The following is a 16,930-nucleotide window of genomic DNA, read 5'->3' on the forward strand; positions in this document are numbered from 1 at the left end:
TGGCAGACAATTTGCATTCTTCTGCAGGAAAGCTGCGCATGGGATGCTCTTGGACTTTCCAGCACGACAGTGACCCTAAGCACAAGGCCAAGTTGACCCTCCAGTGGTTACAGCAGAAAAAGGTGAAGGTTCTGGAGTGGCCATCACAGTCTCCTGACCTTAATATCATTGAGCCACTCTATGGAGATCTCAAACGTGCGGTTCATGCAAGACGACCAAAGATTTTGCTTGACCTGGAGGCATTTTGCCAAGACGAATGGGCAGCTATACCACCTGAAAGAATTTGGGGCCTCATAGACAACTATTACAAAAGACTGCACGCTATCATTGATGCTAAAGTGGGCAATACACAGTATTAAGAACTAAGGGTATGCAGACTTTTGAACAGGGGTCATTTCATTTTTTTCTTTGTTGCCATGTTTTGTTTTATGATTGTGCCATTCTGTTATAACCTACAGTTGAATATGAATCCCATAAGAAATAAAAGAAATGTGTTTTGCATGCTCACTCATGTTTTCTTTAAAAATGGTACATATATTACCAATCCTCCAAGGGTATGCAAACTTTTGAGCACAACTGTATGTAAACGTCTGACCCACTGGGAATGTGATGAAAGAAATAAAAGCTGAAATAAATCATTTTCTCTACTATTATTCTGACATTTCACATTCTTAAAATAAAGTAGTGATCCTAACTGACCTGAGACAGGGAATGTTTTCTATGATTAAATGTCAGGAATTGTGAAAAACTGAATTTAAATGTATTTGGCTAAGGTGTATGTAAACTTCTGACTTCAACTGTATGATGATATCATAAATTATATTGGCTTCATCAGTTAAAATACATAAAACACAGTTTTTCAGCAATCTAAACCCATCTCAACCCCATTACTCACAGGAAACAAAGGGCCATCGGAAAGTTTTAGCATCAGTGGATGTGAACATGAAGAAGTATGCAAGCGCGACGCCGGCTCAGTTTGACCTGACATTTAAACTAAAGCCTCTATCTGTGAAAGTTGTGGATGCCACGCTCAAACTCACCCTTTCCTGTGTCTTCCTGAAAGAGGGCAAAGCCACGTGAGTTCTTCATGTTTCCATTGTTCCACTAAGCAGGTGTGCTCATGATCTTACATCAGATATATGTCACGTTTGTATAAAGCTACAGAAATAAGAATACATGAACTTTTGAGGGACTGCTACAACCAGAGGAATAGACAGTGTTAAGCAAGCTACTCAAAAACTTTAGCTAACTAAGCTACCAACTTCTCAACAGAAAAATGTAAGTTAAGCTAAAAGCTACACTTCAGAGAAAGTAGCAAGTCACACTACAAGCTACACGCCAAAAGTAATTTGCTACATTTAAGCTGCTTCATTTTTTCCCCCAATCAGATACACAGAGCATACTGTCATAGACAAAGCATCTGAAAGACTTATTCACATGATGTTTATCAAAGCCATTGTATAGCATATTACAGTATAGTGCAATACAGTATACAAGTATACAGTATGGTGCAATATAAAATGTATGTTCATGTAAAAATAAACATGTACATTCATATTTACTATTTGTACATGTATTTATGTTTATATATATATTTATACCACTACCTGTACAAACCCATTTGAACATAATTTCCTTTGCACATTCCAGTATAAAACAACTCTACATACATACTGAATACTATGAATCTTATCCTGTAATTTTATGTCTAGGTGTTGCATTTCTGTATGTACTGCAAGCTTCTGATCAGAGGCCAAATTCCTTGTGTGTGAGAACTTACCTGGGCAATATTTGATGGTATCAGATGGTAAACATGATACTCTTTTGATACTCTTATGGTTAGAAAATGTGGGTGTTGCCTGCAGTAGTCGTTCTAGAGCTGCACATTTGTTGAACTTAATAAAGACCTTCTTCATCATGTGACCAATTCATTGAAGAAAAATGAAAAAAAAAAAAAAAAAATCAAATGAGTGATTCATTTGTGATTCGGACATCTTTAGGGCTGAAGTAAAACTGCCAATAGTAAAAACTGGGTACACGCATGATGTAGCTTTTTTCAACAATATGCTGCTAACTAATCAACAATATAGCTTTGCTGCTGAAAAGCTACATGATTTAAAAACTAGCATAGCAGGGGCCTGGGTAGCTCAGCAAGTAAAGATGTTGACTACCAAACCTGGAGTCACAAGTTCGAATCCAGGGCATGTTGAGTGACTCCAATTGGCCCAGTTGCTAGGGTGGGTAGAGTCACATTGGGTTAACCTCCTCGTGGATGCCATAATGTTGTTCTCGCTCTCGGTGGGGCGCATGGTGAGTTGTGCGTGAATGCCACGGAGAATAGCATAAAGCCTCCACTGGGGCAGAGGGGCCTCTGCCCAAGGAAGATGCAGTTTACCAACAGGGAAACGAATTAGCGGAAGATATACGTTGCATGGGGTTACCTACGGGGAACCACCACATGCGGAGAACCTACCCCAGTACAGGCTTAGTTAGCTCGTGTACTGAGCCGGCAGTGAGTTTCTCCGCAAACTCATCTGCCACAGGGCTCGGAGGAAATCAACCAGGGAACACAGTTTGTGAACACTACTGGGAGTCAACGGCGCACGTCTTCAGCTCAGGGGAGGTGAAAGGTGCTATGCGCAAGCGATAAACCCAGCCAGCTGTCCCGGACTTACCTGCGTGCCAATACACGGGACGAAACCGGTTCCACCCCGGAGATTGTAGAACCTCGCAAAGGTGTTGGGTGTTGCCCAGCCCACTGCTCTGCAAATGTCTGTTAGAGAGGCGCCACTGGTCAAGGCCCAGGAGGCCGCTACACCCCTGGTAGAATGGGCTTGTAGCCCTACCGGGGGCGGCACGTCCTGGGCGTGATATGCCATAGTTATGGTGTCAATGAGCCAGTGGGTGATCCTCTGCTTGGAGACAGCGCTTAATTTCCGCTCTCCACCAAAGCATACAAAGAGCTGCTCAGAGATTCTAAAGCTCTGCGTGTGATCCAAATAGATGCGTAAAGCGCGCACCGGACACAGCAACATCAGGGCTGGGTCTGCCTCCTCCTGGGGCAGCGCTTGCAGGTTCACCACCTGGTCCCTAAAAGGGGTCGTGGGAACCTTGGGCACATAGCCCAGTCGGGGTCTCAGGATCACGTGAGAGTAGCCCGGACCGAACTCCAGGCACTGACAGAGAACGCTTGCAGGTCTCCTACTCTCTTGATGGAAGTGAGCGCAGTCAGGAGGGCAGTCTTCAAAGAGAGTGCCTTAAGCTCAGCTGACTGCAAGGGCTCAAAGGGGGCTCTCTGTAGACCCTGAAGAACTACAGAGAGGTCCCATGAGGGAACGAGGCGTGGTCTGAAGGGATTCAACCTCCTGGCGCCTCTCAGGAACCCGATGTTCAGGTCGTGCTTCCCTAAGGACTTACCGTCCACTGTGTCGTGGTGTGCCGCTATAGTGGCTACATACACCTTCAAGGTGGAGGGGGACTGCTGCCCTTCCAACCTCTCCTGCAGGAAGGAAAGCACCGATCCGACTGTGCATCTCTGGGGGTCTTTGCATCGGGAAGAACACCACTTAGCGAACAGACACCACTTAAAGGCATACAGGCGCCTCGTAGAGGGGCCCTAGCCTGTGTGATTGTGTCTACCACCGCGGGTGGTAGACCACTTAAGTCTTCTGCGTCCCGTCCAGGGGCCAGACATGGAGATTCCAGAGGTCTGGTCGCGGGTGCCAGATGGTGCCCCGTCCCTGAGAAAGAAGGTCCTTCCTCAGGGGAATTTGCCGGGGGGCTGTCGCGAGGAGTGTGAGGTCCGAGAACAACGTCTGGGTGGGCCAGTAGGGTGCTACCAGGACGACCTGCTCTTCGTCCTCCCTGACCTTGCACAGGGTCTGTGCAAGTAGGCTCACTGGGGGAAACGCATATTTGCGAAGGCCAGGGGGCCAGCTGTGTGCCAGCGCGTCTAAACCGAGAGGTGCCTCGGTCAGGGCATACCAGAGTGGGCAGTGGGAGGATTCTTGGGAGGCGAACAGGTCTACCTGTACCTGCCCAAATCGACTCCAAATCAGCTGGACCACCTGAGGGTGGAGTCTCCACTTTCCCCTGAGGGTAACCTGCCATGACAGCGCGTCCGCTGCAGTGTTGAGGTCTCCCGGGATGTGAGTAGCTCGCAGTGACTTGACCGCAACCAGGAATAACACACAAATGGTAAGGCATCTTTAAAAAGATGTGTCTTTAAAAAGACGTTCCGTGTGTGCCGCTCTTTTAGAGAAATATACTCTTTTAGAAAAATATACTCTCTTATTTCTGCTGAAGCGTCCAGGGGCATTCTCTGCAGTGCACCAGTGCAGAGGAGGACTTCAAGCCACTGAAATTCTCTGTCAGATCCAGCAGAGGTGAATGAACAGTCAGCTAAGTAAACATCGACCGTTCGGCTCCGAAGAGAAAATCTGAATGAGTGGTTGCATACCAGCTCCTTTTATACCCATATGTCCGGGGGAGTGGTATGCAAATACCACTCGCCAATTTTCGTTGGCCTTTTATCAAAGACCAGAGGTGTCTTGGGCTCCCAAGAGTGACCCCTAGTGTCACTACTGTAAAAAGGGATAATTTTCTATCCGTCCTGGAGTGGAACTTCAATAAATTGCCCTTTGAAGGTCTCTGTGTTGTTCTGTCATTTCTGAGCGTTGAAGTAAAGCAATTATTGTTATTCATTTTATCTGACTCCAATTTTATATTAATCTGACTCCAATTTTAAATTGACCTCTATTTTATATTTAAGCTCTAATTAATTTCTGATCATTCTTTTAATTTGATCTTTTTAAGTTATTGATTACTCTGAATCATCTTAATTTTCATTTGTCCTTTCGATCAATACTTGAATGTCGCTTAGAGTCTCTCGCCGGCCGTTATTTCAATTACGAGGATCTCACGTCACAAGTGAGCCAGTTCAGTTCATAGTCAGAGGTTGTAGGGTAATCTAAATATCATCTGATTTGGCTTCTCTCATAATCAGATGATACCATCGCTGAGACACGTACATACAACTTGCTATGACGGACGATAAGCAGTGACTGAAGTCTTACATGGATTCTCCTATCATTAAGCTTCAGTAATGGTCTTATCCTGGTCTCATACTTGCGGTAACAAACAGTATCTTAACACAATCTACCGGTCACAAATGATTTCAGAGAAATTCAGAATAAATCAAATAATAAAAATTTCTTTGCCAGGTAGGATATAAAGCATAAGTTACAAAATCAATCGATCAGAATAAACAAACATTTCTAAAAATAAAAGACAAGTCAAAGTAGCATACCTGGCAATAGAAAGTGACACGCAGCGATAAGCGTGGAAGATCTGTCTTACAGATCCCCGACAAATATAAACTACATGCAGTGGTACAGCATAGGAGATCTGCTTACAGATTCCAAGAGCTCCTCTGCCATACTTCCTTAAGTACCAAACGATTCTATTGTTATTTCAGATGTGTATGTTTGATGTTATTTAGGATTTGGTTTACAATTTAGGGAGTTGTAAGTGGAGCTTTGAAACTTAATTGAGTAGGTCGTTTGATGTTTACAAAGAATGCACCTAATCTGCATACAACATCTGGTCTCTGTGAGAAATCTGGGAGGGGTCGTGCCCCTGATAGAATACAGTATTTTACTAAGTTCTTAAATCTTACTTGTGATTTGACTTTGCTGAAAGGGAATGAGACCATTTTACCAGTTGCACTGAGACCTCCTAAATGATACCAAACATGTATGATCAGAAAACCTTTTACATTACAGTACAGGATAAGTCATAACTTAGTTTTTGGTGTCCTTAAAGTGACTTGAGGTCAGAGAGAGGGCAGATGTGAGATTTGCGTTTTATGGTCCTTAAAAAGTAGGAAGTGTTGTCTTAGGTGGTGATGCTCATCTGTGTGAGAGTTTTATGACATTGGTTCTCACAGAGCCTTTTGGGTGTAGACATTCCGGTGCCAGCCTTACACTACATCGACACAACGTCGAGTGAGTGACAGATAGGGAACACAAGTTCACTACCGAAGAAACTGCTGTCAGTAACATTCAATATTTTTACAACACCCACAGTTATCTTGTGTGTTTATTCTGTGATTCCCTGCAGTGATGAAGACATGCAGAGTTTAGCCAGTCTGATGAGCTTAAAGCAGTCTGATGTCGGAAACCTGGATGACTTTAATGACAGCGATGAAGAGGAGGACAAAAAACTGAGTGCGGCAGTGAAAATGGCCACAGCAGTAATTGGTATTACTAGCACACAAACACACACTCACAGTCTCATGTACACATACGAGTACTCCATGCAGTTGAAACCAGAAGTTTGGAGACAGGTTTAGAAACAGGCATTTCCATTTCTGAAAAGGTCTGCTGGTTATATGCTATGTTTCCCGGTTTTATGTAAATTACATAGTAGGTAGACAGTTTGGTGGTTCTTTGGTAATTTTCGATGTTGTGTTAATATTTGCCCAACTTTTGAACTTAATCTTTGAATTAGCATGTATAGCAACATTATAAAATATTGATTCAATACAAGTTAAGCTCAATCAACAGCATTTGTGGCATAATGTTTATTACCACAAAATTTATTTTGGCTCGTCCCTCCTTTTCTTTAAAAAAGAAAAAACCGAGGTTATAGTGAGGCACTTACAATGGGAGTGAATGTGACTAATTTTTGGAGGGTTTAAAGGTGCTGTAAGCAATTTTTTTTATGGAAAAGTATGCAAAAAATGTTCCTACTCCCTTAAAGATATTAATGAAATAAGTGTCCTGAGATATCTCAATGGTCTCTGTGACAGCTGTGGACTTTGTAAATAGCAAACAAAAATGTGTCCGCTGTCCGCAGACATTGACACTTTCTGGCTGACCTGAATGAAGCAGACGCGTTACCTTTAGTGGACACCAGATGGCGATAATCAGTTGCTGGTATCCTAGCAACGATGTGACCTTATGCTGCCTCAGTAGCCTGTCCAAAACCAGTTCCTGGAGGTACCTTCGTACGCAAACGCTGTCTGTTGAGTCATTGACTGATAGGGCAGCGAGGCAACAAGACAGCTACCTTTGGTTTTCGGATGCAGCCAAATTATCTCTGGAGGGCGGGGTTTGGAATGAGGGGGCGGAGCTAATTCAGTGGCTCAGTCATGTGAAAGCTTCGGAATGCTGAAATCGTTTACAGCACCTTTAAAGGCAGGAATTTGTACTTATAGCACTTATATTAATTCTTCTGTTGCTGTTGTTTAAATCATCACTTTGACAATTGTTTGAGGGTTATAGGATTTGTTGACATTATATTGTCATGGCAACAAAGTTGTAAAATTGTCTCTAGCTTTACACAAAAAAGATTAGTAAGTGATTTGATCACACTAAAATCATGTTTACATGCATATTGTTTATGTCTTGTGGCTATACTTTTGAAACAGAGTATTTTAACGTTTACGGATTGGCCTCATTCACTTCCATTGTAAGTGCCTCACTGTAGCCCAGATTTTTCCTTTTTTTAAAGGAGTCGAAATTAATTTTTGTGGTAATCAATATTATGCCACAAATGCTGTCGATTGAACTTGTATTGAACCTGGAATATTCCTTTAATATTTAAGTTGATAAATGGATTGTTGCAATATTAAACGTGACTTTTATGTTAATTAATTCACCATACTCTATTACATGGTGAAAGTAAAATTAAAATAGCATCGTGTTTTGAGTTTTCATTTTTACTCACACACTTTTGGAAGATGTTACGTTACTAGCCTGTTGTTACGATGTTACGTTTTTCTTCTCTGTGCCTTTCCTCAAATGGTACCTCTTCTGTTGTTTGCCTGTTGCTTCATTCGTCCTGTCTGTGGTCAGCTCCTCTTCCTCCTGCCAGGAGAATACATGACAAGGCCTGGAGACCTGCTGTAGACACAGGCTCTTCTGATACTGGTAGCTTAATTGCTCTGTCTCTTCTACTCTTTCTTTTCATCCTTTCTTCCCTTTATAAAAGAATGAATGTTTTATCATTTGACATAATAGTGTTACATACATTACAGAAGCTTGAGGGTTAGGGTTAGGTACTGTGTTCAAGTATGCATAAGTTTGGTTGTGCAATGTGAACAGAAACTTAAAATCTAAAATACAAAATCATCTATGAGAAAATAAAGTGGGGATCATGAGTGTCACACAGAACTTTTTAAATGAATGTATAAACTCTAACCCTAACCCTATAAGTCTATTTTATGTTTTCATTTTGATAGCAAAGAAAATGTGTGTATGTGCATCTGCTCACATCTCTTCCTTGTTTCACTTACCCTTTTCTTCTCTTTTGAATTATTCTCCTCCTCCTTTCCAAACTTTTGACTTCCTCTTACTCTCAGAGACCCAAGCAGAGAGATAGATGATGTATTTTCTTTCTGCAGGAGGGGTATCCTACCCCTCCTGCAGAAACACCCCTCCTCATATGCTTTCACTTTACCTGCATTCACACGTGCTCACCCTCCTGCCCTGCCCAAAATCTTCAAACCATCCGCAGGCTCAGGTACAAACATTAATCCACCCACCCGGTGCAGTACTGCAGACCACCTCAGAGTTGTGCTGCTGGTTACCATCTGTTGCACTTTGTTCATGCCATAATATGCCCAAATCAGCCAAAACGCACCCTTATCATTTATTTTCTTTTTAAGAATGCATTTTAAAGGTGCACCAAGTAATTTCTAATTAGTTCTAGGTTATTTCTCATGCTTTTTCTCCATTTCAATATTCTAAGCCTTCAAAAAAATTAGCCAGTTCCAAAATGAATCCCATTAAAGTAGTTAATTCACTGCAAAAACCACATCACATGTTATTGTGTTATTGAGTTAATTGTAATATTTAGCTTTTTTATCAGAAGAAACAAGCATTTGCAATATGGATGTGCAGTTAAATTAACAAATCATACAGTATCCTTATAAAGCATGAGAAAAGAATAAATAACCATATCTAATACATACATAATACAATTGTAATGTCTTTTAAAATAATACCATTGATTTTTAATTTATCCATTTAATATTTTCTAATAAAGTTTTATATCATTTATTTTATTCATATAAGTTATAGGCAATAGTTTATTGTAAGGTTGCAGCTGATAATTACATTACTTCTGTTGTTCACAGTAGCGTAGGCAGAAACTTTTGTGTGGGTGGGCTAAGAGAAATTATTGATTGCATGAGATCTGTAAACTTTTTATTTATTTAATTTGACATTTTAAAGGTTTTTAATGTTTATCTGGGGATTCGGGGGATTTACCCTAGAGATTTTAGAAAATATATGAACAGAATAGACATTTTAACCATAGAATGGACCATTTTTGGTAACTGTTTTCCTAGCCCAATTTGCTGTCTTTGGACTGACGGAAATGGGTATTGTCGCTATGTCTACGCTATGGTTTACTGTCAATAAAATGCCTTTTTTTTCCTCTGATATGTCACTGCATCACAACTCTTCTCTCGTTAATGTGGGGGAGAGATGACGCTACTGTGATAGTGTGATAAGAGAGAAAAAGCATTAAAAAAAATCCGGTTCAGAGGTAGAGAAAAATATTCGGAGCTACACCTGTGACTGTTTAAAAAAAATCATAGCAATAGATTTATGCATATGATCATTAGAACAACATCATTTTATTTCACTCAAAAGGGGGGAAAAGAGGCTGGAGTTTAGAAGTTTTTGAGAGCATATTTCATCATCCAAAATATTTAATTTCAGAGTAGCTTATTTATGCTGTCACAAGCTGCTTTTAATTCAAATTACAACGAATAAAATAATCAATTCATATATATAATATTAGAAATAAACATTATTTTATAAAAAAAAAAAAAAAAGTGAATGGAGTTTAAAGTTTCGGAGCTTTGAGAGCATATTTTATCATCCAAAATAAATTATTTCAGAGGAGCTTATTTCCGTCATGAGCTGCTTTTGATGCAACTGATATATATATATATATAACATATAAAATTCATAATCAGTTCATACAAATGATATTTGTAATTGTCGTGACCTGTTTTATTTCTTTTAAATAAAGTGGATGTTTCGTTTTTTGAGCTGCTGTTGTTTTGAAAGCTTTGATGCTGACATTATCCAGCTCAGTAGCACTTCGTGGTTTGAGTCCAGCAATGAGTGGGTGGCACCGGCCCACCCAAACCCACCCATGGCTATGCCAGTGGTTGTTCATGTTGTATTGCCAGCTTTCAGCCGACTCAGATGATGCAAGGCCCACCATAAACTGTCCTGATTCTCCCAATTAGCCACTCTGGCCCTAATTATGTTACATTCATGTTGATAAAGTTCAAGACCACTGTTTTACCGGTTGATTTGGAAGAAAAACAACATCCAGTGAAACCCAAACAAAAATTAACTTGGTGCACCTTTAAATGTGACAGATCAATGACAACTACACAATGACAGAATATCTGACAGAATATCTGAATTTTATGCAGACTGAATGTCTGCATAAAATTATTACATGAACATCTACATGAGATTACTAAAAATTTGGAGAGCTATTTTAGAATAAAAAAGTGAATGTGAACTAATCAAGAAGCAATTACTGTAAAACTCCAAAACAGCAGATATCATGTGTGGAACATCTTTAGCCTTATTTTTTAACATTCAACCCGGTGCATTTTCAAAAACATACAGTTCATTTCAACATTCACTAAAAGAGAGTTTTAATTTATATAAACTCACTTTTGGAAAACTGTCCATTAGGCTTGAATACCTACAGATGAATTTTACGGCTGCTGTTCTATGGGACAATTTCCTGATCTCCATAGTAACTGCTTTAGCTCCCTGTGAATTTGTTCATCAAGCTAGCTATATATTCAGCTCTGGACTTTTTCCATTCATGCCCTGTCACGTCTTGATCTAAAGTGTTACTTACACTGGCCTCCTCTGATACACACAACAACAGATTTAAAATAAAAATCTCTCACAATAAAGTCATATCTTTACCTGTAATTATGACAGGTATATATACATATATATATATATATATATATATATATATATATATATATATATATATATATATATATATATATATATATTTTTTTTTGTCTCTCTGCTATCATTCCTTCTTTCTGTTAGCTATTGTATCTGTCTCTCGAAGGCCCTCTGGGGGTCTCGCAGACTATGTGTTAATGGATACCAGTCGCACTACAGAGAGTGCTGTTGCCCCTCACTCGCAGTCCTTCTCTTCTGTTCCTGGGCTTTGCACACCTCCCTTCTCTATTTCTACTGCTCAGTCCTCCTCGTCCCCTCAACAGACCCTTCTGCCTGATGTTACACAGACAGGTAATGCATGTCGCCAGTACTCAGAATAGATTAGGCTGTATAGAATAATAGAATAGGGTTGCAGTAGCTTGTAAATTTAGTTGTATTGTAGTTTAACTGTGTATTTGTGCTGATCTGATCTTTATTTCCGCTTATTACACGGCTCTCTGAAATACTTGATTATGATTGGTCAATCATGGCATTCTGTGGTGATATGATGTCATACAAAAATGTTTGTATGACATCATACAAAATTTTTTTTGTATGATGTCATCTATACTGTACAATTGACCAGTTTGCAACAGAAATTTGCTGTGCTAATTTCTTCTCTTATATCATGGTCTCTTTTGTCTCACAAAAAAAACAATCTCAGTTGAAATAAATATTTCACGTCTATTTATTTGGTAATGAGACGTGTAATAAGCAGAGTAATGTACAGCTTTCGATTCATTATTGCAAAGTAAACCACTTCAGGGTGATGCAAGACCCCTCCGCTTCAGGTCGGGTTACTGATCACACTGTTAGGGTTTATTTTTTATCGATAATAACAGGCTGATTGTACATTATCCCATTACCTTTCCTCAGTTTGTTTTTTCATACCTACATAAATTCTAGTTGCTCCACCCTGCTTCCATTCTGTCTCAATTTCTTCATCCTTCTCCTTTCTGTCTTATTCTTTTCTCCCTGTCTAAGCTACTTATTCTGCTGTTCGAGGCAAGGCCTGGAGAACTCACAGCTTGCCCTTATTACAACTGTCCCCCTTTGCTTTTGACCCCTCCTCCTCTGACTCCTCTTCTCATCGTTCCATGACTCTTTCTCCACCTCGGCCCCCAAAAATGTATCGTGCAGCATTGGCTGAGCCAGGCTCTGTCCTCACAAAGCCTACAAGCATGCCCTTTGCGTCTGAGACAGGTACATTATAAATACAGTGGGCAATAATTTTCATGTTCTACAAGTCAGCATATTACATTTAAATTTGATTTTAAACTGTAATTTGAACCACATATATCATATTCAGAATAGAATTTAGTCTTATGCTGCATTCCATACAGAGTCAATTATGGGATATTCCTACTTATTATGACTTTTGGCCATAAAAGTGTTCCATTGCCCGACATTCGGAAGCTGGCGTATGTAAGTATTAGTACAACAGAACACTTGCTTGTAGGATTATTGCTTTTATACAACAGTTCTGTAAACAAGTTAATACTGAGTAATTTCCAATTTAATATGGCTAGTTATGTTTATTTTTGCTACACTAATTAAAATAGCAAAAGCAGGATTAACCATTGCGTGTTGTTGAGCAAAACAGACTGATTGTTTGTCTGTTATTTTGGCTGCATTTGAATGCTAAGTTGTCTTGTTGCCTCGCTGACCTATCAGTCAATGACTTAACAGACAGCGTTTGCGTACAAAGGTACCTGGTTTCGGACAGGCTTCTGAGGCAGCACTACGTCACATCGTTGCTAGGATACCAGCATTTATTCAGTCCAACCAAACCACAAAGGACTATTAATCTTGAACTAAACCAAGAGAGTTTGGGTGATAAAGTATTATATTTAATAACTACAATACTACTTGCTTGCTAGAAATGGAATCAACAGTTGGAAAAAGTGGGAAAAATACTTAAATTTACACACAAACTGGCTATCAACTACCTCTTCGGTCGCATTTTCTTTCTTCAGCTCAACCGCTGTGGATCCGCATGCACAGGATTGTGGGATTTCATAGGCAGCAAAGGAAACATCTGTGCTGCCTTAAAAAGATTTATCAGATGAAGGTATCTCAGTAGACAGGATGTGACGTGAACATTAGATTCGGACATGCCTTCATCCCTTCCTACAGTCCTATATAGCCTCTGAAGGCAGCATTTTCCTGACAAAGTATAGGCCTACCCTTAGGTGGGTAAGGGTGCATGCTACCCAGGTGAGAATTTTATTTTGCAAAAACAACACCAAACCGTTCAATTCTGGTGACTTTGAGAGAAGCATTTTTACAATTTTCTCAGGTATGTGTAGCATTCATAGAACTGTTGGCTAAAGCATTCCTAAAAGACAGTAACCGGTCAGAACAAACAAGTTCTTGTGCTAAAAAAGCAAGACGCAGTGCAACGAATAGAGCAGAACGCAGGTAACTCGAGGCGCGTTTTTACGTATCAAAAGTTACCTATCAAAAAGACAGCCTTTTGTTTCAGTTGATTGTTGGTAAATATACACTTTATCCAGCGCTGTTTGTTCCCTGTGTTCGTAAATATTCCGTTACTGTTTTAATGAGTACGAAATTATTCATTCGTGAATCGGGCATCGCTAGTTCTTTTAAACAGCCAACAGAAAGACAGGACACATCATCATTATTACAAAATATTCTGAGAGATAATGTTTCTCAGGTAAGTGGGAGCGCTCATGGTATGCACAGTGCGTACGGCCGTACAGCTGCAGGCGCCACCGCTAGCACGCAATTGCAAAGGATTATTTACAGAAAAGATAATCTACTGTGTTTTACACACAAAAAAAATTATCACGTAATGTGCAAACTTTGACTCATCTAAATCAGATTTACCAGAGTTTCAAAGTTGGAAGTCTAACTGCAAGTGCGGTTCTCTTGCACTTTTTTAAGTAGGAAGTTGGGAATTCCAACTTTTCAATTGAATGAATGGTATACAGCATTACACCAGTTAAATTTCCTCTTTTCCCATCATTGTGCTGACATTTGTAAATGTATGCTAATTATACTTTTTGCACCCCCTCCCCCCTTTTTTCTCCCTCCTATCCCCTATCTATCTCTGTCTATTCTATTTACCATATACTCATTCCTTCATTCATCAACCATTTTTTTTGTGATCACTTTCAGCAACTTAGCAAAAAGAGTGGAGGTCCCCCAAACTGCACCCAGCTCTATGTCCCACTCCATCTACCTCAGCAGAACTTATAAATCAGCAGCCTGTGCAGGGCTTAAAGACAATGTGCCATCCAGCCTTAACTGCCTCCTCTCCCCCTGCGCAAACTACTCCCCTAATGTATGCTCCACTTCCTGCTTTGTCTCCATCCCATGTGCAGTCTCCTCCCCCTGTGCTTCAATCTTCTCCCCATGTTCTTTCCCAACCAATAGTTTATTGTACTGTTACTCCCAAACCTGGTGTATCATCTCCCTTTGTGGCTTCTTTGTCTGAGCGGCTCAGCCCTGAGTCTGCCTCTGTTTTCTGCTCTCAAACCCAGCCAGTTGCTGTACCTACATATTCTAGCTTCTCTCTTCCTCCAGCATCATTTGTTTCTACTTCCATTGATCCTGCTACATAATTATGTTCTCCATCCACCCCTTATCCCTGTGTTTCTGGTCTCTCGTCATCCGTTCATCTCGCTGTTTCTGATGCTTCTCTGTGTTCCTCTCCTGACGTTGATGCTGTGGTCACTCCACCTGTTGTATCCGAGTCAGGTAGAGAGCAAAGTGTCTAGGACTACAATTCTAAAGCCATTAGCATGTTAAAGGGGAAGTTCATTCCAAAATGAATCAGTGAGTCATTTACTCACTCTCATGTCATTCTAAACTTGTATGACTTTCTTTTGTCTGTGGAACACACAAGGAGATATTAGGCAAAATATTCATGCTGCTTTCTTCATACAATGAAAGTGAATGGAGACAGATGCTGTCTAACTCCAACAATAACAAAAAGCATCATGAAAGTTCCGTAACAATAGTGCCTACGACTTGTGCACTAGATTCCAAGTCTTCTGAAGCCACATGATTGATTTGTGTGCTGAAATTTAAGTTATTACTTCCACATATTCAAAATTGTAGCATCGTGTTCAGAACCAAGAACCAAAACTCGAGAACCAATTGCGCGATGCATCCTGATGCAGCATATTTGAATATTCGCGGATGCTTAAATACGGGAAGAGATTTGAGTGCTGAGGTGAAGGGGTACAATTGAAATGTTTGGATGAAATAACCCTTTAAAAAAATGAAATGATACGTTTTCATCTTTTGAGTTTAAGATGAAAAATACATCTGCATTGTCAAAGGGTCGAGTTGTCGTAATTCATGCCCTTTCAATGTAGCATGAATATTGTGAAAATGTCTTCCTAATCCTCGTTGTCTGATCAACTATGCCTACTTTATTGAGACTTAGTTCCTCCCAAACCAATACTGTACACATCTCGTCCTTTTTAATAATTCTTTCTCTCTCCTTTTTTTGTCATCTTCCTTTCTTCCCTGGTCAGTGTCAACCTCAGACCCCCTACCAGGCGTCCAGACATCTGAATGGAGACATCAGGTTGTGCCCACAGTTGTTAGACCTAATGTGCGCAGACCAATAGTTCCCTCTCATGTGGAGGCCCCTGCCTCTCCTTCGTCTTTTCCTCCTTTCATTCATCCTTCACCCTACTCCATGGTCAAAAATCCTCATATGTATACCCAAACTTCCACTGCACCCCCTGTTATTGGCTCCATTTCTGTCCCTCCCTCTGACTCACTCACAGATACATTGGTCGGCTGGAAATTTTAGCTGTGCTCCATTATCACTGTATGTGTGTGTATGTGTGTGTGTGTGTGTTGACTATCATTGTTATGAATATGTTTGTTGTATCACAAGAAAAAATATTGAGAACTTCCTGCATTTTTGTCATTAGATGACTTTTACCCATGCATTGATCTAGTGAGACCTGTTGTACGTTACACTTTGACATTGCTTGCATTACAATCCAGTCACAGCAAATCCAAGCATTCCATCCCTCCCAATGGATCCCATTTGCCCATCAAAATCCTACTCAAACGGCAACATAACTAGATTTGCATTTTAAGAAATAAATAGCAGTACTTGCAAGACAGCAAAACAATAGCGTTAAAGTTTTAGGTAAGCTTTGCTTAAGGGTTTGATAACGAATGAAGGAAATTATGCATCAGAGCTGCTTTGTTGCAAAGTGGTAAAAAGCTTTTCTTTTATGCATGACTGAATACAGATGTTTCAGTGGCACAAACTTTGTAATAGAAAACTCTATTGGAGAATATCATCAACACTCAGATAGGCCTATTAGTCATGATTTGCAACAAATCAAAAATGCAAGACTTCTCAAAAATAGCAACCTGTAGCAACATATAAACAGCCTGAGTATACAGTGTCCAAAAGTCCGAGACCACATTCAAAATTTAAATTTTTAAATGTGTGCAGATTTTCTTATATGTAAGTGGGGAGAGGGGGTGGGGTGTTTTTCTATTTTTGTTTTGTTTGGGGCTTTTGGAACCCACTGTATGTTATGGGATGGATTATATAAACGCATGGTTTGCATGATAGGTAATACATCACGTAGCATTTGAATGAATTTCTTTAAAATTGAAGCTTATCTTAACATTCAGGTATGAGGCTTGAGCTACCTCTACGTTCCATTCCATTGTTTGCTTTGTTAACTAAATAGTGGGAAAGACACTTACTGGAAGAAAGCACCAGTAGTATGCTGTGAAGATTACTGCATGCGCATATGTTGAATGAAACCTCACTTTTAATGTTCATGATATTTGTATCTCTTTCAGAGAAACACAGACAGCTAGGTGTATTAACAGAAGAGGAATATCCAAATACAGAATGTTCTGGTGAGGATACCTTACAACTTTTAGCAAACATTTCATACATCTAAATTACT

The 16,930-nt window shown here is 40.0% G+C and overlaps 1 protein-coding gene across 3 annotated transcripts in view; it reads left to right on the forward strand.

Annotated features, from left to right (window-relative positions):
• Nucleotides 1-16,930, forward strand: part of LOC127450463 (EH domain-binding protein 1-like protein 1) — a 69,421-nt gene that overhangs the window by 15,054 nt on the left and 37,437 nt on the right. The window contains exons 5-9 of one of the 3 annotated variants that reach the window (XM_051714624.1): nt 898-1,076; nt 6,121-6,260; nt 7,860-7,934; nt 11,112-11,318; nt 16,821-16,880. In XM_051714624.1, coding sequence (XP_051570584.1) covers nt 898-1,076; nt 6,121-6,260; nt 7,860-7,934; nt 11,112-11,318; nt 16,821-16,880 — 661 coding nt within the window. The remainder of the gene's footprint in view (nt 1-897; nt 1,077-6,120; nt 6,261-7,859; nt 7,935-11,111; nt 11,319-16,820; nt 16,881-16,930) is intronic. The other 2 variants (XM_051714714.1, XM_051714795.1) reach the window with 2 other exon arrangements.

The sequence above is a fragment of the Myxocyprinus asiaticus genome, chromosome 1, assembly GCF_019703515.2.
Source record: "Myxocyprinus asiaticus isolate MX2 ecotype Aquarium Trade chromosome 1, UBuf_Myxa_2, whole genome shotgun sequence".
Lineage (NCBI taxonomy): Eukaryota > Metazoa > Chordata > Actinopteri > Cypriniformes > Catostomidae > Myxocyprinus > Myxocyprinus asiaticus.